The sequence below is a fragment of the Aythya ferina genome (assembly GCF_964211825.1).
Source record: "Aythya ferina genome assembly, chromosome: 3".
NCBI classification, from domain to species: domain Eukaryota; kingdom Metazoa; phylum Chordata; class Aves; order Anseriformes; family Anatidae; genus Aythya; species Aythya ferina.
In genome coordinates, this window is record NC_140298.1 from 27,390,269 (window position 1) to 27,414,592 (window position 24,324).

The 24,324-nt window shown below is 38.0% G+C and overlaps 1 protein-coding gene and 1 pseudogene across 3 annotated transcripts in view; both read right to left on the reverse strand.

Annotated features, from left to right (window-relative positions):
• Window positions 1-811: 811 nt before the first annotated feature.
• Window positions 812-1,374, reverse strand: LOC311435340 (annotated as a pseudogene). Its single transcript has one exon. The product of its transcript is annotated as an uncharacterized misc_RNA (transcript).
• The window catches only part of RGS7 (regulator of G protein signaling 7), a 270,089-nt gene continuing 246,610 nt past the window's right edge, over window positions 846-24,324 (reverse strand). For both annotated transcript variants that reach the window (XM_084516178.1, XM_084516179.1), the window contains 3 exons: window positions 16,198-16,384; window positions 12,731-12,820; window positions 846-1,516 (listed from right to left, as the gene is read on the reverse strand). In XM_084516178.1, the coding sequence (XP_084372304.1) occupies window positions 1,466-1,516; window positions 12,731-12,820; window positions 16,198-16,384 (328 nt within the window). In that variant the 3' untranslated portion in view covers window positions 846-1,465. The remainder of the gene's footprint in view (window positions 1,517-12,730; window positions 12,821-16,197; window positions 16,385-24,324) is intronic.

Sequence of the window (24,324 nt, forward strand, 5' to 3'; positions counted from 1 at the left end):
TGTGCACTGCTAAGAAGGCTCTTTGAGCATGTTTGTCCTATGCATCCTATAATGCCCTGGAGGTACTTGCTATTTGACTTAGCTCACACCACTACTTCTGTGCTCGGAGATTCTGCCACTACCTTTACGTCATCTGTATCAGTCAGAAGTGCTGCTTTTCTTCTTCCAAGCACAGGTTTTCTGGTTCCAGCTCAATTTAGCTTCAGAAGGTCCCACATCTGTTGTCCCAACGACAACAGCTACACACTCTTGTAAATCTGAGTAGGTCTTTGTGAGTAGCCTCAGTATTAGACATGCAACAGCATACTTGAACTGAGCCGCTGAATTAAAATTGCAAGTTCCTACATTTACTACCCAAGGTTTGCGCTCTATTCTCAGCACTCCCAAACCGCTGCCTTTTCAGCTTAAAATGTTGCATTGACACATGACAGCAAGGAGAAAGAAATAGCGTCTTATTTAGAAAATACACACTAATGGTTCCAGCTAGATTTGTTCAAGGCCATTCCTAAGAAAATGCACTTCACTTGATCTGCTCTTGAGCAGCAACTGAATTACTGAGCACACTGTAGAGGGTGTGCTCTTACAGACCCTCTCTAGCTTAAAGAAAGGTTTGCTTATGTGATGATGAGCAAGCTGGAAAGGTCTCACTGCTGCTAGCTTGATAAAAAGAAAATAAAGAGTAAATGATTATCAATAAAGTGTGTTTGGTTAGGTGTCACTGAGAGAAAGAAAATGCCATTTCATGTCACTTTTTGGAAAGCAAAAGGTAAGTAACTATTAGGAATGATTTTGCTCTTGACTAATCTTCAGATTCAATATTAAAATCTCAAACTTCCCAAAGGAAAGAGATTCTGCATCTTTTAATGAAAGATAAAACAACAATATAAACATACACAAATTTACAGAGAAAGGATCAACTTTAATACATCTGGAGTAAAAGGTGTTCTTTTTTAAATATGGTATAAAAATAAATGCAAGAAACATTAACAGAGAATATACAGACAACAGACAAAGACACAGGCTTTCTTTCTCAATGTGAATACATCAGTGAAATGAAACCTTCTGTGCTAATTTATTGTGCAATAAATGTGATGCCATATGTATATTTATTAATATATGCATTTTTTTTACATTTCTTCCAGTTTTTGATTGACTTTTTTTTTTTTTTAAATAAACTGTGCCTAGCAGAAGCTTTTTTTTCACTGTACTTGAGCTTGCAGAAAATAAAAAGACACAGATCCAGCTTGATATGAAGGAGGAAGTGAGCAGACAGTTTTCGAAATGGAGGCATCGAAAGGCTAGAGAGTCCCTCGGAGTCTGTAATGCCTTAGTATACACAAAAGAAAACAAGTCAGGTCCTTGCTCATGCAACATCTTGTTCTACTGTCCTCTGATTCAGGCAATCAGTGAGCTACAAAGTATGTATAATGATTTGAGTCTGCTTCCATGCTACAAGGTGATCCTTTTAGTAGGACTGCACTAGACTGGTTAACCTCTTTGATGTGAGCGATTTCCCCTGAGGAAAAGATAAAAACAAAAAAACAAAAACAGAAAACAGAGGCATGATCACTGCAAACCTGTTCATCAGCAACCACTTAGTGTTGCCACATCACTGTCAAATAACTAGGGGCAGCAACTGGAGTCTGTCAAATCTTAAACCACAGGAAGCCCTTATGCTTGCACACCTGCACTGCCAGCCAGCCAGGTTGTTTCACAGAATAATCCACAAATTCAAAGGCCATTTTTGAGTGAGATTGGGTTTGGCTGCTAAGAGATGACTGCTGAGGGCTTTGCTGTTGGTCACTCCCAGAACTTCAAGACAGCCACCACAAGTGAGGGCACCTTATGCTACAAAGATGAATGTGCACACTGCAGTAGCTCTGTCACAGATGGCAAAGAGCTCAAGTAAGGAAGAGGCAGATTGCATACAGGCAAGATAGCAGCTTTTCCATGAACTCAGCTATACATTTGCTGAGACTGCATTTACTGTTAATAAGGACCATTGGTCAGGTATATTACATGGGACTACATATCACTGCTTAGAAGGTGTTTGGATTTCTACTGTCTTTTTCCTCACCCTCCTGTTGCAAGCATGCAGTTTCAGTTCTTTAGCAAGTTCTTTTAATAAGTTATAATGACTGTCCCACAAGAGTTAGCTCTGCAGTGTGGAAAGGATAGCATAGGTTATGTTGTCATGGTGTATTTCAGGCAGATTTGAGCTTTAGCTGAGCCAGACAAAAGCCATTAAACCACGTAAGTGTCTCTTACAGCCACCCTACTGTGGCTGCAATTCAACAGAAGCAGAGCTGGTTCAGCAAGCTTACACCACTCCTCAAAATACCACAGGCATACCCTGATAGTGCACCATAAATAGATAATAAATTATTAAACAGCACATGGCTCTGTCTAACATTATAGTCAAAGGATATTTAATATTTACATTTATTGTATTGTTTATCTTAAGTGAACAACTCAGTAAAATCAAACTGACTTCAAGGAGACTACCATAAGAAACATAACTGTGAAGGTATGCTACATCTACAGTAAATGGTACTTATTCTGTAAGTAAATGAACTTATTCTGCCCTATCAATGAGTTGTTAAGTCATCTGTTGTATTGTAACTCAGTGGAATTACACAATTTAATATCTATTTTCCTAATCAATTAATTTTATGTTCAAAGGGATATGCAAGTTGGTTTTGAACATTTGCTTAGATGCATTATATCAGAATGGGTTTTGACAAAAAGCAGAATAGCAATATTATTATTTGTGCTATGAAATGAGGATGAATTTTTCCCCTACAATATAATTTTGAAGGGAAATCATGGTCTGAAATGTTGGATTAGACTGTTCATCTATCAAGTTCACCATATCACCTGACAATAATACTACGTACTTCTTTGAAAGATGTCTCCTTCCTGGCATGGTCTGCTCCCTGTGTCTGGTTCTACCTCTATTAATTTTTACCTACATTAAATTCAGTTTCTTGGCATTTCTTTAATCTTAAATTATGCTTTCATCTAATATTATAGGTAAGTTGTTCAAGTGTAAAGAAAGTCTCAACAGATGTGTGACACTGGAATACAATTTAAGACAGCATGTCCAAAATTATTAAGTGTTTTTAGGCAGTTGATGATTATCAGCTTTGGACATAATCTAAGAAAATACTAAGCATACTTTGAATTTTCCCTTTGATGAAGTTTTTTGTGCTTAATTTTACAGGCCTACAAGCTTGGCTACTTTCTGCAAATATGTATGAGTTCCATTGAGTACTGAACTGTCTAATAATTCCCTTCCTGGAGGTTTCTATTAGTTATTAAAGCAATTCACTCAATGATGCACTGGAAAGCTGCACAAGCTTTTATCATGGGATAAAGTCTATGAATTAATTTTGAATTTTTATCTGCAACAACAGATTATTCGGGAGTTGTAATTCAATGGAACTTTTACGATGAACCATAACCACATTCCAGCATGTCAGGAATGAACTGTGATATTACATAAAGTAGGAGTTTTTAATCTAAAAACAGGTAAAATATTGGTTAATTAGTTGACCTGACTTGATAATCTGATTCAATGTATTGAAATTTTCCTATAGACAGATTATGATATCGTAACTTTTTTTTTTTTTTTTTTTTAGGTATTCTGCATCACTTCCACCATGGCTTCCACCATGGATATTGCTCTCCACAATAAGCTGATGGTTTTTGGATACTTTATCCCCTAAGCCCCACAGTGATCAGGATTTCTGATTTGGTTGGTCCTTTCCTCCATCTCCCTTCTCTGCCCAGAGGATATTACACTCCTTAAAAGAGAGGTGTCCACCTGAACATTTCTCCAGGTATTAATAATTCAAAATTATCTTATAGGTGGAAAAGTGACAACCTAGACAACATGCCTTTCTCAAGAGATATCCTTCCATTCTTATTCTGAATCCCATTTAGTCCTCTGACTGGAAAAATAAGCTTTAAAGGCATAGAATCCATAGCAGCCCTAAATAGAGAAGTGAATATGAAGGTTTCATATTCAGTTCTATAGGCATTTGTTATTTCCAGTTTACAGGCAATCTCCTTCAAACTCTGTTCCAGTATACGTTTAAAATAAAACCTGATTCTTTAGCTCTCTATGGTTGGGTTTCATAATCATCAGTTCTAAGAGATATGCAGTTTACAGTCTGATGTAAGGATCATCTCTTGTGAGTCATAATTTCAGGGTTGAGGCTAACTATTTTTTTCAGATACAATGTTAATAATATTTTCATAAGCCAAATTTTGTATTTGGTCAACTACATCAAACAGGTCAGTTTTGAGAGGTATAGCATATGACTGATCACACACAGGAAAATGTTTCCTGTACTAATACGGCTAAAGAAAAATTGAAAACAAGTTCAGAAGAAGTAGTAGATGCTCATCTAAATAATTAGTATATATATATATATTTAATATTAATTTAATATTAATTTAACATTTTAATATATTCTTGCCATTGACATGTAGAAGTATATGCCCAAATTTTAAAGAGTAGAATTTTTGTGTGTATAGGTAAGGTTTGGCCAAATGAATTGAAACTACTTAACAATATTACTATAATACACCAGCATAAATGAAAACCTGCACGCATACCCTGACAAGGGAGTCAGAGTACAAGGAGGCAGCAGAGCAGCTGGAGTAAACAACTACATTGATGAATACGAAATCAATTGGTCTCAGTGTTTGTGTTGCTACCATAACGTATTAACTTTTTTAATGCAGACTTGTCCTTCCAACTGTACTTTTAGAGATCTTGGGGGGGGGAGGTGTGAGGGAACTCCAAAAATGTGATGATTTATGAGCTGCTATGTACAAATGTGCTGACTGACCTGTTTATACACTAATACCTCAAGTAATCAGACAAACAAGTCAGCAACAACCTCAATACATATGTGGCTTATAAGAAATCAATATGAAATTTATACAGGGGACAGAGCTGAAATGTATGAAGATTAAAATATTAATTTTCTAATTCTCATCTTTTCAGCTAAGCAGCCTCAGTGGCTCTTTTTTCATGTTTCTTTATGGTCCCTAGAACAGATGTTGGTAGAACGAGAAAGGGAAACTCCATTCATTCAACTAGGAAAGGGAAAACAGCATGAACCCTTCCATGAGCAAAATGAGACACTGAGCTTGGATCAACCCTCCTTGGTCTCACCATTCCCCATCCACTCACATGTGGCACAGCTGCAGCATGCCAGCAGCTTGGCCAGCATCAGCAGACAAAAATCCCAGGTGACATTCCCAGTGCTATGCACAGAGCTGGTATAAACTGCTTCTGGCAGAAGCACACCTGGAGAGGTACAGGAACAGAAACTGTAAGTCAGGTCAGGATTTAGCCAGCCCTCACTTTTCTAACAGGCTTTAGCATTGCCCATGCGGGCAGGATTTTGCTTCAATTACCACAGCAGCATGGGAGGCTGCTCTCACACAGCCCCACAGGTATAGTTCTCTTTCAGAAAGGTGCTGAAGAGGAGGAAGGTAGCATTTACTGAATTTAGGGGATGACTTCTCACAACAGCTGCAATGCCAAGTGGTTGCATGTGCAAAATCCTTCTGCTTACTGTGGGGAGTTGCAGTCCTCTCCTAACTTCACAATGGGGCTTTTCCCTGTCTTGGAGGAGACCGTAGACAAGAGACATTGGCTGAGCAAATGCATAATCCAGATTTTACTCATTCTAAGCTGGATGATGCTCTCTCTTCATTTCTTTTTCCTTCCCCACTAATATTTGCATTTACTGATGAGCTGCTCTCATGTGTGATTAACCTACAAGCTCTTGCCAGATGGGACAGTTTTATCTTGAAAAAACATTAGAAGGATGGGGTAAAACCTAACATTTTCCAAGGTGCTAATGCACTGGACAAATATTTAGTATGTGTTTGTCTTAGGCATGACCCCCCAGATTTCAGTACTACTCTGCAGTTCTCATTCTTGTAGCAGCTTGGGACACAGGTAAATGTTTGTTAGCTGGGAAATGGCAGTCACTGGCCCAAGAGCTGGCTCCTACCAGAGACAGAGCTGGCCATGCAAGTACCACATGGCTGCCCAAAGCTTTCCAGGACAAAGCAGAGCAGCACCACTTGTCGTTGCAGAGCAGGACAAGGAGGCCAGCATTTACTGGCATCTCATACAGATGCTCCTGTTGATTTTCCTCATTAAACTGAGTATCATTACTCAAGGACAGCCTAGCACTAATTTTTGGACTAATTATTGCTCCAAACTAAAAATTTCAATTATTATGTCAGTTCTTTTTAGTCAAACATTAGATAAGCCATCTCTTAACTGAAAAGGGAAAGGGCTTCATTCCTATGAATGCTTATTATTTTTACTACTGTTTTGTATTTTTTCAACAAGAATCTTGTGATTTTATTTTTTTTTATCTTTTAGGAATAACCAGTAAGCAAATTTCAATAGTCTAATTAGGAAATCTTCCATGATTGCACATTGAACATAAGATCTCACAGATTGTATTGCATAAAAGTTTGTTCATAATGTTATGCTCCAGAAAATATAGTCTTTGTTTGGATTTCAGGGCTACATGGACTTCTGGTCTGTCACGGTAGAGCTCTCAGGTATGCAACAAGTTTTAATTGTTCATAAAGAAACATTTCTTGATTAATGTGAAATCGATATCTTCATTGTTTCTCAGTAAAGGGACACATTTTAACATGTCAAGAGGTTAAACCAGTTTAAGCATCTATAAAGTCTATCCCCCACTGACAAAAAACAAGGAAGCTATTTTAGAGAGTTTTAATTTCCATCACTAGACCATAATTTGCTATGGCATGTTAAGTGACACTGGACTGAGGCACTGTGAAAATATGCTGTGTTCAAGAGATTTCACATTTCTCATCTCATGCATGAAATGGACTAATGTTACAGGTTTGGAGGGAGAAAACATCAAAGGACACTGGCAAGTAAGTTCTTACAGCTAAGCGGGACAGCTGGAAAGTGCATGGGTAATGTAACATATAATGTTTTTAAACTCAGTGTTATTAAACCTGGTCTTGTTTTTGAGGTTATGAGTGAAGATAATCATCATCTGATGGCTCTCTAACTTAATATATGAACTGAGTTTGGTCAGTCTTGCACTGGCTGTATTTTTCATAAAACACCACAAACTTGTAACAAGCCCATTTCTTCACCTTCTCTACAATTAGGCTGCAACAGATGAAACTCTAACACTGATGGTGGCATCTGAAGCTGCGACACCCACACGTGGTGGTGGAGTATCTCCCCCAAGGAGGCTCTGAGGAGCAGACTGCACCTTGCCCTGCTAGCTTGGTTCCTGCTGAGACAAGAAAATGTGCATGCAGTGGCAATTAAGTGAGGCTTCTCTGTAAATGTGATGCCTTTGTTTTGGGTTTCCAGACCAGTGATCACAGCTAAGCATTAGGCAGGCTTGCTCAGTCTGCCACTGTCACAAATCCCAATGCATATGAGAAATTAAAGCCGAAAGTCTTCCCATCAATGTTATCAGTGCTTCCTTCACTTGTTTTTCTTTGCAGTGTAGATGCTGTTACTTGAGGTAGGAGGAGTTTTCTGACTTTTTTTTCTTTAATACAGATTTTTTCCTAATTTAAATTCCTCTAAAAAATTCATTTTTTAAATGCCACAGAAGCAGCTGATTTCTCCCTCTCTTGTACTGTGGCAAGCAGTGAGATTTTCCTGCTCCCTGGCTTATGCCTTTAACTTTCCTACTCACCTCCTCGGGGATCTGCAGGTGACTAGACCTTAGTTATTCCCAAATGGAAAGCCAAGGGACTGAGCAGGCCAGTGAGGAGCCTGGGGCACACCGTCACTCACTTTGCTAGGACAATTCTGGGTGCAGAAGGTATTCCAGACTATGCACCTATCCAGTGGCATCATGCCAGCAGCACAAAGTTTGTGTGCACTTTATTATCACACTGTACCTGGGACTATGAATAAAGGAGACACACCAAGAACAGCTGTGTTTCCTACTCAGAGGCAGACTGAGTGTTCAGTAATAAATGTTACATATGGCAAATGCCAGTTTGCTACTATTTTACCTATATTGTGCAGGTGTGTTTCTAACACTATTCATATAGTCTGTTGCAGACTACCAAAAGCATTAACAATTTTGCACTATAAAATGTACAGTGCAAGATAAATATCTGATGCTCTTAGTTGTGAATTTAGGGCTTTCATTAAAGTGTACTGAATTATTAGAAGTTTTCTGGAAAGAAAACTTCAAAATGTCAAAGAACTGTAGAGCCTAGTTTTTTATGTGTACATAGCTCAACTTTAATTTTTTCCTCACCAAACTAAAATAATGACTGATTATCCTAGGTGATTTCCATTTAATTTAAGGTATAATACAGAGGGATTGCCCTTACAAAGTTTCTAATCTCGCTAGTTTGGCAAATGTTTTCTGTAGCAAGTACAATCCACTTTCAGTCATCACTGATCTGTCGAACAAAAGACTCAGGAATCTCCTAGAGTCTCCAGCTTAACAACTCAGGTTATGAATTACAAGGTCATCCACTCAGGTTCAGTCCCTATACACAACTGAAGTTACTGTGTTGTTGTTGTTTTTTGTTTGTTTGTTTGTTTGTTTTAATACTTAAAATTGAAAAAAAAATTAAAAAAAAGGTCTAATTTAATCAATAGAAAGTCACTTGGATGTAATTAAGAAAAAATAACAATGAAAATTAATCTTAATTTTCTAAAACATCAGAGGAGAAGGGAAAATAACATTTTCTTCTTTCTAAATTATTCAGAGACCAGAGCATTGGCCTTGGGTGTAGAAGACCCGTTTCAGATCTATTTTCTGTATTGATCAGAACAACAAATCTATACCGCAGTCTCTCCATTTGCAGTTGAACACGTTAATCAGTACATTGTAGGATATTCTGAGAAACATTTCCCTCATTCTTGCATGTTGGAACCACTGTACTGAGGTACATAATTACATACAAACTCATCATAACTGAGAACAAGAATGGAAGAACAAGGATTCCTGGTGGCAAGGGGTCCTGGGCTGGGGGGGCATGCAAACTCAGTCCTCTCATGGAAAAGATTTGCACTTGAGGATCCTGACATTCTGGAGTAATTTGCAAGCCTCCGAGCTACTGATATAACCAAGAATATATGTTTAACAGTGACATGTTTTACTTTTGTAGATGATCTGACTTGACAGACTCCCCCCACATTCATAGGCTAGTAGTTTCAGGAAAAGCAAACCCACAGTTTTTATTTTATAGCTTGCACCATGAAAAATGAATCACCCTCTTCTCCTGAAGAAGTACCAATGCTTCATGTACAGAAAACTTCATTCCCACCTCTATCTCACAGCTTCTTTGTTGTGCCTGACTTATATCTCTGGCATCCTGCTGTTTTGGTGCTTCAGCTCTGGGATTAGCTGCTGAAAGTCAGGCATGCCTGCAGAGCACAACACTGGTGTCCAGTGCTTGTGCACAGAACTGATGGTTTATCAGCAGCACTGCTCCAAGAGGGAGCAAACTTAGTAAGAGAGATCTCAGTGTTTCCTGCTCTGTCCTCACTTTTTTATTTTATTATTTTTTAAAATTTTTATTTTCCTTACATCTGCCTGAAGCTTGCTATTTCTCTCCTACCAGCTATCTGCTTAGATACTTTTTACCATAACCAATTCCTGGGCTGTTGTCTGCTTAAACTCCCAACCTACTTATTGTAGCTTGTGAGGCATGATGGCTGGGAAAACCCTGGCTCTCAGAGGTCCCAGATGTACTGCTTTACTTTCTGTGCTCTTTTTCATTGACATAGGCTCATTTATTACTATAGAACTTCCTGTTAAACACCTCCATGGAAAAAAGTAGAATTATCATGTATAATGTTGTCATGTATAATGTTGTTTTATAGATCGACCTATTTAGACAACACACAAATCACACCGCAACATGCTATGGCAACACCACCATGCAAAAAATTGGGGTTTTTGTTTCAAATGTTGGGATAGTTTCCTTTGTGGCTGTTTATTCACTTTTTAGTCTTTACTGGCTTTGTCACATTGAATTAAAATTTGTTCCAGATTACAGTGGATTCAAAGCATATTACAGGAAGCCTTTACCTATAAGAAAGTAGTTAAGGATTACAGTTTTGTTTTAACATGTGAGATATTCCAACAGCCTCACAAAACTTTGTTCTTTCGCTGCATTCATTTCTTTTTCTGATTACTGGAAAGTATATATAATTTAAATACTTGAGGAAATACTCTTAAGCCCCATTATATGGGATGCAGTTCCTGAGAACTGCTTCTCCTTCCCTAGAAACTAAAAAACAAAAACCATGATCTTTGCTGAAAGCTCTCATATTTTTCATTTCAATGCACACAGCTCCACTAACCAGGTCACAGAAAAAGCCACAGACGCACACGCACACACAGCAGCATCAACTGCACAATTCAACAGACAATGCAGACAAACTTGAGTATAATCCAAGATCTTTCTACCTCTTTTCATAACAGGTTAGTGCTCGCCCTCAGTGTTGGTGTACAGTTTTTATGGCATGGGAAAATAGGGATGTTTCTGCCCTACAAAAATAAATGCGTTGAATGCTTTAGTTGGAACTTTCACAATGTTAAAAAAAATCCAAAGAAACTGGATAAGTAAAAAGAATCCCACATTTCAGGAAATCAGTGGATCTTTTGTCTGGTGGCAACAGGATGCCCACAGCAAATTCACCGGCCTTTTTTTTTTTTTTTTTTTTTTTTTACCTTGGTGAAATATCTTCAAACTTACTATTACAAAAAAAAAAAAAAAAGTCAGTTCCTGTAGTCCATAATTAAAATAAAATCCCCATAATTAAAATCAAACCCTTGTTCCTCATCAGCATCATTTCTTTGGTCCTGAAGAAGCTGTGCTAAACATTAAAGAAGATAGAATTATTAGAGTTTATTTCCCCTGTGCCAAATTACAAAAATGGGACAAACTCTTTTTTAGTAAAACAAAAAGGAGTGAGGAATGAAATCCAATGTATTCCACCTGTATCAGGATTATTAGTGTTTTTTTGGGGGGGGAAGCACTAGAAAAAGGAACAACATCAAGCAGGTTTTCACGAATTCTTTACTACAATTAAAAAAAAAAAAAGGAAAAAAAAAAAAGATGAATTATTTCATGCTTCTTAATGTAAAAAGCATGGCTCCCAGAGGTCCATTCCTCCATGTGTGACTATAGAGGTCAATGGTAAAGGGGCTAGGGAGGAGGGGTTCTAATGAAAGCACGTTATAAAGCTGTCATTCCTAGGAAAATTCATAAACTGTACAAACTGTGATAAATACACTTTTAACTGTCAGGTTAGAGAAGCAAAAAGGGAAAGGAAGGATCAGTGAGGGGGAAGGGAGAAGGATGTCCCATCAGGTTTACTAGTCTTCCAAGGCAACAAACTTACCACATTGCGTGTGAATTTCTCAAAAGATGTTCGACGATCCAGTGTGTTTTCCAACTTAAATTTAAAATAAAATAAAAAAAAAAAAAGGAAACAAAAAGAAAAAAGAAGGGGAAAAAGAAAAGCAAGAAAAATGGAGTAGAAAAGGATCGATGAAACAATGGACTGCAAAACAAAGTTTGTATAAATCAGGAAGCAAACACAGGTATGAAGCTGTAATGTGACTCTGCAAAACAGCGGATGGGCAAAGCAGATATAGTTTTCGACAAAAAAATCATTTTTCATGGGGATCAAAATGGTTTGCTTTAAAAGAAAAACCGAAAATAAAAAGAAATAATGAAGTGCACATCTTGTGTTAATGAACTGACAATCACAAACTTAAGGACTTCACACGGACAGTTGTAGCATTCTGGAATTTTCAACATCTCTCTCTATATTGGATCTTCAGAAATCAATGTTTGAACAAAAAACAAAATCACACAGTGCTTTCATATAATTTTAGGTCGTCATTAGAAACAATAGAATGCTACAGTGCTAATAACTACCTTATTCCAGTAATGACATGGCCCTGATTTTGCAGGCTCCCAGATGATTGTAGGATATCACTATTTAGAGCCCACTAATAAATTATTTATCCTTATAGAAATCTGCATTGCACAAGCTGCTTCACATACTCTGGGCTATGTCTATTTGGAACTCATTCCATAATCTAGAATTTTCTAAGCAAATATTACATACCAAGACATGAGCCTCTGTTTGCAGAAGTGTGACATGATCAGTCTTTCAAGTCAGACTCCTAGCCTATTCAGAACTATTCACATAATAATAGGGAAAGAAACAGAATTAGGAAGCCCCTATTTTTATAGTTGAAATTAGAAGTTATTCATATGAATGAGACTGGTTCTAAACACATTTTGTAGCTTTTACATGTGGAATAAAGAGAACAACAAGTATTACATAAGCAAACTTGCAAACATGAAAGACTATTCTTCTGGGATTTTATTTAATTTTTTAATGTATTTGTAAAGCACTTTGCAATTTAAGGTGCTTCATAACAGAGAAAGCAGTACAATATGGGATGTAAAAATAAAAATAAGTTTTGCTAGATAAACTCATTTAAACATGCCCACATGCAGGATATATACACATATATGTATATTGAACTCCTGTGTGTATGTGACCCTCCAAACACGCCAAGTTGGTCACCTACCAGATATCCAGTTGCACTGGCACAGGGGAGAGAAGACTGAGTATTGTTGCAAACATAACCACTGCTTTGCACAGTGGCAAGACAAAGGCAAGATGGACCAATACCTTTTTCTTGGCCTGTAGCAGCTCCTGGTAGGCACTGGATCGTATAAAACGAGGATAAGAATCACTTTTCATCAGTTTGTAAATGTGCTCCTGAAAGGGAAAGAAGGTGGTGTTACTCCCATAAAGGCAGATATGAGTAAAATGGGAAGCAATCACGTCTGCAAAATGTATATCAGCTAGCGCTACTTTGAATGGGAAGTCCTATGTGATGGGAGGTTGCAATTCTGCAGCTAAGGCTGAGTTGCTGACTGTTGCTAAAGCAGAAATCACAACTATTTGTAATATTGATATCAATATATTGATATTGATATATGAATACAGCACACCTTTCTTTAACTTCTTGTCCCTATTTTCACTATAGAATTATATTCTCTGAGCATTTACAACTGAGTCCTTGCTTCAGGCCCAGTTTCAAACCTCCCTTACATTAGTCAGTTCAGTTAAGTGACAAAATCAGGAGCCTTGAGCCTTCTTTCCCAACAGATTTTCTGAACTCATTTCTGGAGATGCTTTTCTGACTTGATAGGTTGGAAAAGGAGCCAGGTTTCTAATTTAGCACAATAGATAAGTGTTTAACCTATGGGGGGATGGCCCTTGGCCTCTCTTGAAAGCATTATTTGAGATGTTTATTCTGCTATCCAGCTGATAATATAAAAAGGAAAATGCATATGCAAATTGAAAAGTAGTTCCAGGCTAATCTAATTTCCAATATATTTATTCTTCAGATGCATATTAAAATCTGGAAACACTAATCCAGGAAAAAATGACACAAGCAGATTATAGAGCTTTTCTTCTTGGAGTATGTTCATCTCTGTAAAATTAAAACTAAACTATAATAAAAACACTAAAATCTTTAATGTAGGACACTTTATAATCTTGTTCTGGATATAATCTTAGAAGAAGGATTTTTAGAAAAAGAAATCTAAACATGAAATACTTTCACAAAAATATTTTTAAAAATCTACTGGATTGTGTTAGTTGTTTGTTTGTTTGTTTGTTTGTTTTTCCTTTCACTTAAGCCCTACCTTTTACTACAAGAAACTTGTAGCACAGCAATCAGGAAAGAACAAATAAACTGTGTAAAGTAAATACTGCTTAGCTTGCTGCTGGATATAATTAATAAAATAATAATAATAATAAAAGCACATTGCAAATTATGGCAGGGCAAAACTAAAGCTGATTTTTAATCTTTGTTTTGTTAGAAATTCCGGAGAATAATTCTAAGTGCCTTTCATTGTATTTTCTACACTAAGCTTAGAAAATCTGGTATATATTCAGAATTTAGGCTTGTTCATTTGGGGGAATTTTAATTCTGTTCAGTTTCTATGAGAATTGACAATTCAGCCAACTGAGAGCAAAAAGAACTCTGGTACTGTTGTACATATCAGTGATGCTGAGCATTAAAATGTTATACCTGTTCAAAAATCAACCCTGTAAAAGCAAGTAGAAATTAGGTTGTATTAGTATTGTTAATGTACAATAAGTCAGGAATTGTGGCAGTTTATTATTTAGCACAATCAGTCTGTTTTTACTTAGGTATCGCCCTCATTTGATGTGGAGTTCCATGGGGTCATCTTTCAGTCCAGAAATGCTTTTTAAAACATTTAAAGCACAGTTAAATGACTCACTGACTGCCAAATGACTTGTAAGTGGTCCCTTTCTCAAGAGGCAGAGCCCTGCTCCTGAAAAAACTCTGGCACATCAAGTGGGGCACAGTGCAAAACTCCTAAAGCTTTGAGTTGGAGTGTGGTGAGTATGGTCTGTTCCCTTTTCTCTGTGGGATGGAGGCTCCCTGGTTGAAGTTGTACACTGAACTGGATCAAATATGCAGAAGCCTGACAGAAGGAAAAAGCTTGCATAAATATCGCATGCTCAACTTCCATAAATTAATGGGGGGAAAACAAAGAGATCTGAAAGTAAAATGGTGTTGAAATTTTACACCTATTTTTACACCTATTTTTATGAAACAAAAATTGGATGTTGGCAAAGAATTTAATTTTCCTTTACTGAGTCAACTGCAAAGACAAATTTTCTTTCCAACCTTTAACCTTGCTGGAGTGTTTATTTGTGCAACATGTCCTTACTGTTCACTACTTTCCTAAATCTCCAGTGGCTCAGTAGATGCAAGCAAAACCTGCATGTTTGGCTTAATGCACAGTGTGTATGATATAGTGTCTAATGACAATATTATTGTTGCATCATAGGTTGCTATTCTAATAATAGCAAAATGAGAGCACACAGATTTACTTTTTTTCTTTTTAAATTAGTAGAATTATTCCCCCTCCTATTTAAGACAGAGACACTTTCCCAAAAAGTAGAAAGGCCAGATTCAATTCCCTCCTCTGCTTTGTGGAACTTGCATCTCCCGACTCCCAAGATGATGTCCTAATAATCAAGTTGTAGAAAATTCTGCAGGGATATGATCTCAATCTCCTTTTGACATCATTTCACTTTGCATTAATAATTAAATTTTCATCACCGGGCTGCTGCTGATACTAGTTCTATGATTTTTACAGTGAATCCAGTTATTTGCTATTGCTTTTCTCAGAAGCTTGCAGATATGAAATATTAAGTTATGAGTCACATGAAGTGTCTCATTTAATATTTAAGTGCTTGTGTTTTTTTTTCTTTCTGTTTGTTGTTTTTGTTTTTTCTTGACAAAATCTGAGATTTGTATTTTACTGTTTTGTTTTGTTCTTAACTTTATCTTCCATCTCAAAAAAAAAAAAAAGAGTACTTTCACAAACCTAGCTCTGACCAAAAATATTTTTTGATTATGATATTCTGATATTCAAAAATTGAATAAATCAAAATTCCAAAAGGCAAATCAGGTGTTTACAGACTGTTTTTTACTCCAATAATGCTGCTTATTGAAGAATACATCTTTATGACCTTTGCCTGATGTTCGTAAAATGACAGTTTAATAAGAAACAGAAAATACAACATCCATGGAATGTGATATTTCTGCACGAGCCATTACAAAGTGTTATTTCACATAGGTCATATTTTTTCATGATGGAAACCTCTGACTAGTATAAATGACAACAACATTTTTAGACATGCATTGAGAGAATAGACATTGAGCCTGTATCAAGGGAAGTCCTTCAGAGACAGATCTTGAGAACTAGAAATTGTTGTGCACAGGGCAAAAGCTTTTCTCTTTATGTAACTGAATAAAAAGATTAAAAAAACAGGAACATGAAAATATCATTTTCATAGCAATATATGCTCTGCTCAATTTGAAGACTGCTTGAAGATTCTACTCCAGGAAAAAAAGTTTCATGAAAAGCATTAAGAATTTATAGGCCTCAAGAAACAAAGAAATGTTACTCATTTGAATTTCCAAAATGTCATATTAGAAAACAGAGCATTACTATTTAATTCCCAAATATATCTTATTTTATCTATATACATTTCAATAGCAAATATTGTGTTTTATATGTCCCTAAACAGGATTGCAAACTAACCTGAGCATCTTCAAATGTGTATCTTCCAGGGTCCTTTACATTCTGCGTGGTTTTGTCATAACTTTTTGAATCTAGATTGATGGCACTGGGTGCACCTGGAGCAAGAAATTCTTGCCAGATTTCTTGAACACGAGCAGGAACTTCACGGATAGGTCTCTTCTTCAGGTCTTCTACTGCTAACCAGAACCTATGGTACAATATAGCATCTTGACTTCAAGTTCAGTATGATCACTAATGAAACAACAACACTCTTCTTTGCTCTTAAAAAAAGTAACAAGAAAAGTAACTGAAGGTTTCATCTAAAATGCCCTAAAATAGGCAAAATCTATACATTTATGCTGGGATCATATAACTGGTATATTGCATCAGGCAATCCCGCTGCCTTAAAAAGCCTTCATGAGACACGTGAGAAATCCTTCATTACTTATGTATGGATAACTTGCTTACAGGAAGGTTTCCATCAGACTGGAATTAAACTGAGGTTTCATTTCACTTGAGCCACAAGGGCTTATATCACTAATAAACCTATTGCTTTTTGACATTACTTCAGAAGCTAATAAGAACTTATGTTCTTGCTATCTACATAAATCAGTCTTGCTAAACTATAAACTGTATAACTGTATCTGTAATTTTGTTACTTATACACCACAAATGATGTATAAACCAGAAAAGCATTTCTTTTGCCTGCTATAATTTCAATTATTTCTCCAGTAATGCATTTCTATACATATCTTTTACTACAATGCTGAACGGAAGTGGCAATTCTTTTTTCTCTTCTGGTGCAGTGCAAGCCAGCATCAAGCAGCTGTGTACAGTGCCAGCCATTTCATGGTATCCTTCCATCAGTCTGGAGGAGGTTCACAAAAGAAAGGCTTGATCACACTGGTCACAGCTCTCTAGCTATGAGCTTTGTTACTCAGTTGTCAATTGCTATCATGAGCTCTTTATTGTTATCTCTTCTATAGGTGTTCAAACTCACTGTGCAAAACAATTCTAAATTCAGTCAGGATCCCATGCTTAGACATGGTGCAGACCACTTACATAGATTTTATTTATTTTTTTGCCTTAGAGAGCTCAACTGAAGTATGACTTTTCTCACGTTATATATCCAATATATACCACTGCAGCTTTTCCGTGTTGTTTTGACATGGCTGACCCTGCAAAACAGGTCAGCTGAACCTTGAAGTGAGTTAACTGTGAAACAACTCAGATTTTAGAAGGCTGACAATTAATTTAGGTGTACCTTTAAAATGTGTCTCAACCCTGCTTATGCTATGAGATCAAACTGAGCTCTCCTAGCTTAGTTATATAGGGAATGGTTAGGAAAGAGGAACCATGGAATGGTATTCAGGCCTCCAAGAAAGCAAAATGATACTACCCTCAGTCCAAATCCTAATACAGCTACTGCACCAACTCTTAAGAGAGGACAGTAAAACACAACAAAGAAAACCTTATAGTACTTCTCCTATAAGACATTCTTCAGTTGAGATGATTTACCTTCTGGGAAGCAATTAATCCTTCACAGTCCTGTTTTGAAACTCCTTTGTAGCACAGATGGATGGAGCCCATGCTCATCACTTGGAAGCCACTACAGTTAGCTTCACTCTGCTGAGCTGACTTTTATGTTTTTCTACACCCTCCAGTTTCTGTAGTATCTTTCTGTAGCACAATTTTTCAGTCTAAATTTCCCTTAAGATTCTCCAAGAGATAGTGAAGTAATATTGCTCCAGTTTTGCAAATACATTAATAATGTACAGTGTTCTCAACAAGGTCACAAAGAGAGTCAGTGCCAACACAGAAACTTTTTTTTTTTTTTTTTTCCAAAATTCTGGGTGCCACCACATACCTCTGTGAACTACAGTGTGAGTTGGCCACGGATCTGTACAGAGCCTGGGGACATATCCTCAGAATCTGATGGCATTGCAGGAAGAATAGAAGTCTCATAACTCAAGTTTTAAAACTGCACAGCTCACAAACTCTAACTCAGTTCACTCTGTCAAGTTAGGGCAACCTACTTTGGTTTCCTTAAGCTGCTTCAATATTTGCATTTAAAAGTGTATATCCTGCAGTGCCTACCCCTTCAAATGCATCTTCTGGGACTGAATGATTACTCATGTGTATAGAAGTCAGGTAAGGAATAGAAAAATGAAAGGGAAAGAAGTTATTTGTAAACACACATTTTCTATCACCCTGTAGACATCTCAAGTATCTAGCTCAAAACTGTCACATTCTTGTTTGTTGCTTTATATCATTGCCAATATTTCTGGAAGTCACCACAAACATGCCTCAGGATGCTATTTTGTTTTGCAAGTAAAGTGTTTCCATATAGTAGGCTCAATTATAGAAAAATAGATGGGAGAAAAACTGAACTTTGAGAAAATATGCAGCTTCCAGTATGGGATAAAAAGGTTGTATAGATACATGCTTAGCAGCTGAACACCAGATCTTTAATAAATTAATTTTATTTTACTCTTCTAACGTCAGCATTCAAAACAAAACAAAAAAAAAAAAAAAAAAAAAAACACAAAACACCCTATTGAAAACGTGAGTCTTTAAATATAGAAACCTCTTTAAAAGTAGGAAGAAAATGCTGATTTTTGCAGTATGTTATGTCTAGGAAGCTTATTTCACAGCCAACATCCAGTTCAAAATCTTAATCTACTTACTGAGCTTTCAAGCAAAAATGCCTGCCTTCCACCCACAGAAGAGTTAAAGTCAAATGTGCAAAGTTATGAAATGCCAAAAATAAGGCTGCTACCTCTTGCATTTTCAGAAATAACATTTCTGAATATCACATGGCAAGCAAAAGCACAGAGTGTTGAAAGCAGATGAAATGGAGCCTGTAAGACTTGGTCCCAGACCAAAAAAGCTCCCTGTCCCCTTTTACAGCTCTCTGCCTCATGGGCTGTGGCTAGAGCAAGGGAAGACTCCTGTAGCAAAGGAGGCATAGTCTGCAACAGTAAATACATGCAAAGCCAGAAGAGGGGACAGGGAAACCCAGCTGCATATTTTGTACAATTATATACACACAGTGCTACTTTATGGAAGGATCTAGAGCCCAATCTCTGTCCGTAGAAGAAAATTGGAAGTCCTGTTGGTGTAGGTTTGCTTCAACCATGGAGACCTTCTCTAGAGGATGCTCTGCACCATTTGATTAGACACACAAGAGGCTGGGTATAAAACCTGCCACTGTCTTCTGTCCCAGCATTTGGGCTGCCCCATGCTGGGTCACATTCCAGATGTATAGCTGAACAAGACTAGATGGCATATGATAATTGTACCTCCAGCCACATGACATGGTAGGACACATGTTGCAAGACATCTGGGAATTATGTCCTCCAGCTGGATTACTTTCAAAGTGAGGGTGGCCTTGCCAGATAAATAGCACAGCTGCACTACAGCTTCTGTCCCATTAACTGACCTAAATGTCTCAAGCAGCCAACAACAGATCCCAGATCAAGCTAATCAGTTAAATTTAGAACAGCATGGGAACACAGAGAGAGAAAAGCTGCAGTGATTCTCCACAGATGTGTTATGTTTAGGCAATGTGGAAAAAGTGAAGTGGCTATTACATGGGCTTTGCACTCAGTATGTAACACAACAGGTCAGAGGACAGACCCTTCAGCATTTTCAGCAAAACCTTAACAAATTTCATGGCAAAAATCATCTAGTATGTTCTAGGGGCAGGAAGTACTGCATTTTGACTCCTGGAATCCACCTTCTTGACAAGTACAACTTCAAGCTTCAAGACAGTGGTGATGAAAAGTCTCAAAAAAATAATAAAAAAAAAAAGGCAAAAAGGCAGAGAAAATTAAATCCTATAACTAGTTTCTTCTGATCTGATCTGCAAAAATGGTAGCAATTTTTAGACTTGAAGGTTACACTTAAGTCTGAAATGGAAGTAAAGCATAGGCAATTTCAGCCTCGAGGATTAGGTTTTGGCCAAGCTATTAGCACTCAGAACTGGGGCTCATAATCAACATTATCAACTGGATAAAGGTTATCAGTGCCCATATTGTGTGAGAAAGTATCATTGCCAATGTTTCTGTCCAGATTTGCAACCATCAAGGATGGTTTATTGTTCTTCATACTTTGTAACTCTGTCTTCCACTGTTATTGTAGACAGAAATGTTTTGCATTTAAAGTCATCAAGACTGGTCATCAGTAACAAAGCACAATAAAAGAAGAAAGTGAAACAGGCTGGATTTGATTTAAAAAAAAAAAATACCTCTTGAAACATTCTCTCTATCAGTGGTTTGGTAAAACCACTTTAATTGGTGCAATTAAAAGAATAACCAGAACAACTGAAGTAAATTAAACATACAATTAAACACTATGACTGAAACAGTCTGTAGGCAACAGTGTACACTTTTGGTAGTGCATGTGGCTTTTTAATTTATTCATTTTACAGAACGTAATTAAAGCATCTATCTCCAGTATAGAAGATTCTTACAGCAACTTACATGTATGAATCAACAACAAACACCTCACAAAATCTCAGTCTGCCGCAGTCTGTTCACAGAAGCTTCATAAAGAGAAAACACCTAAATCTAGCTAATTTCTCAGTCCATCTCTTCTTTTTCTGGACAACTACAACCCAAAGCTCCTTTTCCTTAATTTTCTCATACGATATGGAAACTAATAAATAAGGAACGGGCAAGAAGGCCAACGGCTTTTGCTTCTGTGACTGATGGAAGATGTGCTGTCACTGCCCTCCACTGATTAACATGTGATGCTTTTGCAGCCTTGGAGATTCCATCTACAGCAAAACTGCATAATGCACTTGGACAGGCTTTCATATTGGCAGGACTGAAACCATTTCAATCTTCAGATCAGGCTGCAGTTACAGAATCACAGAATTTCTAGGTTGGAAGAGACCTCAAGATCATCGAGTCCAACCTCTGACCTAACGCTAGCAGTCCCCACTAAACCATATCTCTAAGCTCTACCTCTAAACGTCTTTTGAAGACTTCCAGGGATGGTGACTCCACCACTTCCCTGGGCAGCCTGTTCCAATGCCTCACAACCCTTTCAGTGAAGAAGTTCTTCCTAACATCTAACCTAAAACTCCCCTGGCTCAACTTAAGCCCATTCCCCCTCGTCCTGTCACCAGGCACGTGGGAGAACAAACCAACCCCCACCTCGCTACAGCCTCCCTTGAGGTACCTATAGAGAGCGATAAGGTCGCCCCTGAGCCTCCTCTTCTCCAGGCTGAACAAGCCCAGCTCCCTCAGCCGCTCCTCGTAGGACTTGTTCTCCAGGCCGCTCACCAGCTTCGTCGCCCTTCTCTGCACCCGCTCAAGCGCCTCCATGTCCTTCTTGTAGTGAGGGGCCCAAAACTGAACACAGTACTCGAGGTGTGGCCTCACCAGAGCTGAGTACAGGGGGACGATCACCTCCCTAGCCCTGCTGGTCACACTGTTCCTGATACAAGCCAGGATGCCGTTGGCCTTCTTGGCCACCTGAGCACACTGCTGGCTTATATTCAGCTGACTATCCACCATCACTCCCAGGTCCTTCTCTGCCTGGCAGCTCTCCAACCATTCCTCTCCCAGCCTATAGCTCTGCTTGGGGTTATTGCACCCCAGGTGCAGGACCCGGCACTTGGCCTTGTTAAACTTCATGCAGTTGACCTCAGCCCATCGGTGCAGCTTATCCAGATCCTCCTGCAGAACTTTCCTACCCTCAAGCAGATCGACACACGCGCATAGCTTGGTGTCATCTGCAAACTTACTGAGGGTGCACTCAATGCCCTCGTCCAGATCATCGATGAAGATATTAAAGAGGACCGGCCCCAGCACCGAGCCCTGGGGGACGCCACTAGTGACTGGCCTCCAACTGGACTTGACACCATTCACCACGACTCTTTGGGCCCGGCTATCCAGCCAGTTTCTAACCCAACGAAGCGTGCGCCAGTCCAAGCCTAGGGCAGCCAGTTTCTTGAGGAGAATGCTGTGGGAGACGGTGTCAAAAGCCTTGCTGAAGTCAAGGTAGACCACATCCACAGCCTTTCCCTCATCCACCCAGCGCGTCACTGTCATAGAAGGAGATCAGGTTCGTCAAGCAGGACCTGCCTTTCATAAACCCATGCTGACTGGGCCTGATCGCCTGCTTGCCCTGCAAGTGCTGCGTGATGACTCTCAGGAGGATCTGCTCCATGAGCTTCCCTGGCACTGAGGTCAAACTGACAGGCCTGTAGTTTCCCGGGTCAGTCCTCCAGCCCTTCTTGTAGATGGGCGTCACATTTGCTAGCCGCAAATTTTGCTAGTTCCTACAAAACAACCACCTGGGAGCAAATGTACAGTCAGCATATGAATACTAACTTTCCAAAGAATTCTGCTGTATTGAGACAAAGGATATGGAGAGGAATGTGGATTTTTTACAGAGATGAAGAAATTAGGTCACCAGGTTCCACATTGGAGTAAGATTCATTTCACTAGCTCATTGTCTTTGAAAATTCCTTTTTCCATTCTTGGACAGACTTGCAACTGGTCTCAGTAGCAGTGGATCATGCTAAAACATAAGTATTGTAAATTTTAAGTATGGTCACCATATCTGTAATGAGCCATGGGAATTATTATTGAAATTGTGTGGTACTTTAACTATTTGTTCTCCTGTATGCAAAGCAATCCTTCCAAAAAAAAGCTGCGTGGTAAAGAAAGATTACAAGCCATACAGACTGTGTTAGTTGAATGCAGAATACAACCTGTTTTTCAGCAAACTGCAATCACACTGTCATGAAACTACCACACTGATAGACCTCATCAGACTTTTTCAAGATGTCATTGTTAAATGATCAAGCAGCGGTAGATTTACTGGGGATAGCTTAGAGCTTTCTCAGTTCCCTCTCCCAGCAGAAGGGTAAGTTTTACCCTTTAAAACAACACCCCTTTAGAAAGTAAAATGCTTTTAATCCCAATTTACAGGCAAAGAAAAAGTACAGAGATACAGAGTAAGAAAGTGAACCCGGGTTGCATACCTAATGATTGAACAGTTCTCAGTTTTAACTCATGACTCAAGTTTCTTTATCCCTGTTCTGTTTCTTAAAACACAATCTATATCCACTAAGACTCAGATTCTCAGCCATCTTAGACACTCAGTTCAAGTTAATGAAACAGTAATACCAGAACACTTAACTACCTAGATAATCACACTTGAATACAAACAGTGTATCTCATAGACTTAATTATTGATTCACATTTCAGGGATTGTTTTTCATTGAAGTGAGGTATAATACTTCTAACCAACTAATATTGGATCTCTCCACAGTCTCTGCATATCCTGTGTACTGCATTAGGTAGCTTGAATCCACAGTCCCCACAGCTGTCTTCCCCATTGTAGGTTTGATGATACTTATTGTAAATTTTATCACGATCAGGACTCCAAAAGGACAAGAGCTACCAACTTGAATTCACTCACATAGTGAGGTTAAGGTGAGCAAAGAATCAGTCTTTTAAATGTAAGGTTTATTTAACAATAATGCTTGAAACCACCATGTCCAAAAAGCTTTTAATTTCTGTTCCTGAGATCATTTTGACTCCTATGCAAAACAAGCTTTACATATTCATGCTTTCTAACCTGACTTTACTGTTTGAGCCTAACTGTGCAATGATTTCTTCAGTTTGAAAATTCATAAATGCAATTGTAAGACAGTTTTCCTTCAGTAAATTAACACAGAAAGCACCTTTTCAATAAGAGTTTGATACCCTGCCTGATCATTCCCAGGGACATCCTTTAAGCTCATATTCACTGTTGCTTAGATCATATGTTTTATAATGCCAATATAAGAATCTAGAGAGATAGGCAGAAGAGTAGATGGCATATCAAGAAATCAGCTCGAACAAATTTCTCTAGGGTATTTTTCTGGATCAGTCACTTGCAGTTTGCCTGTGGTTGGTGGTGTAAATAGGATTAGAAAAAAGAGCTAGGGATTATGTGGGTAACACTAGTTGGCAGAGAGACAAATTAATCACAGAAAAGCATAGAAACTGCACCATATACTAGGCTGGATAGATTTATGTTTGAACAGCTGCTCTGCATAAGGAATTGTCAGGATGTTTAGCAAATAAAAATAAAAATAAAAATCCTTATTTGTGGTATCATTCTAATTTTATAAATTATCACTTC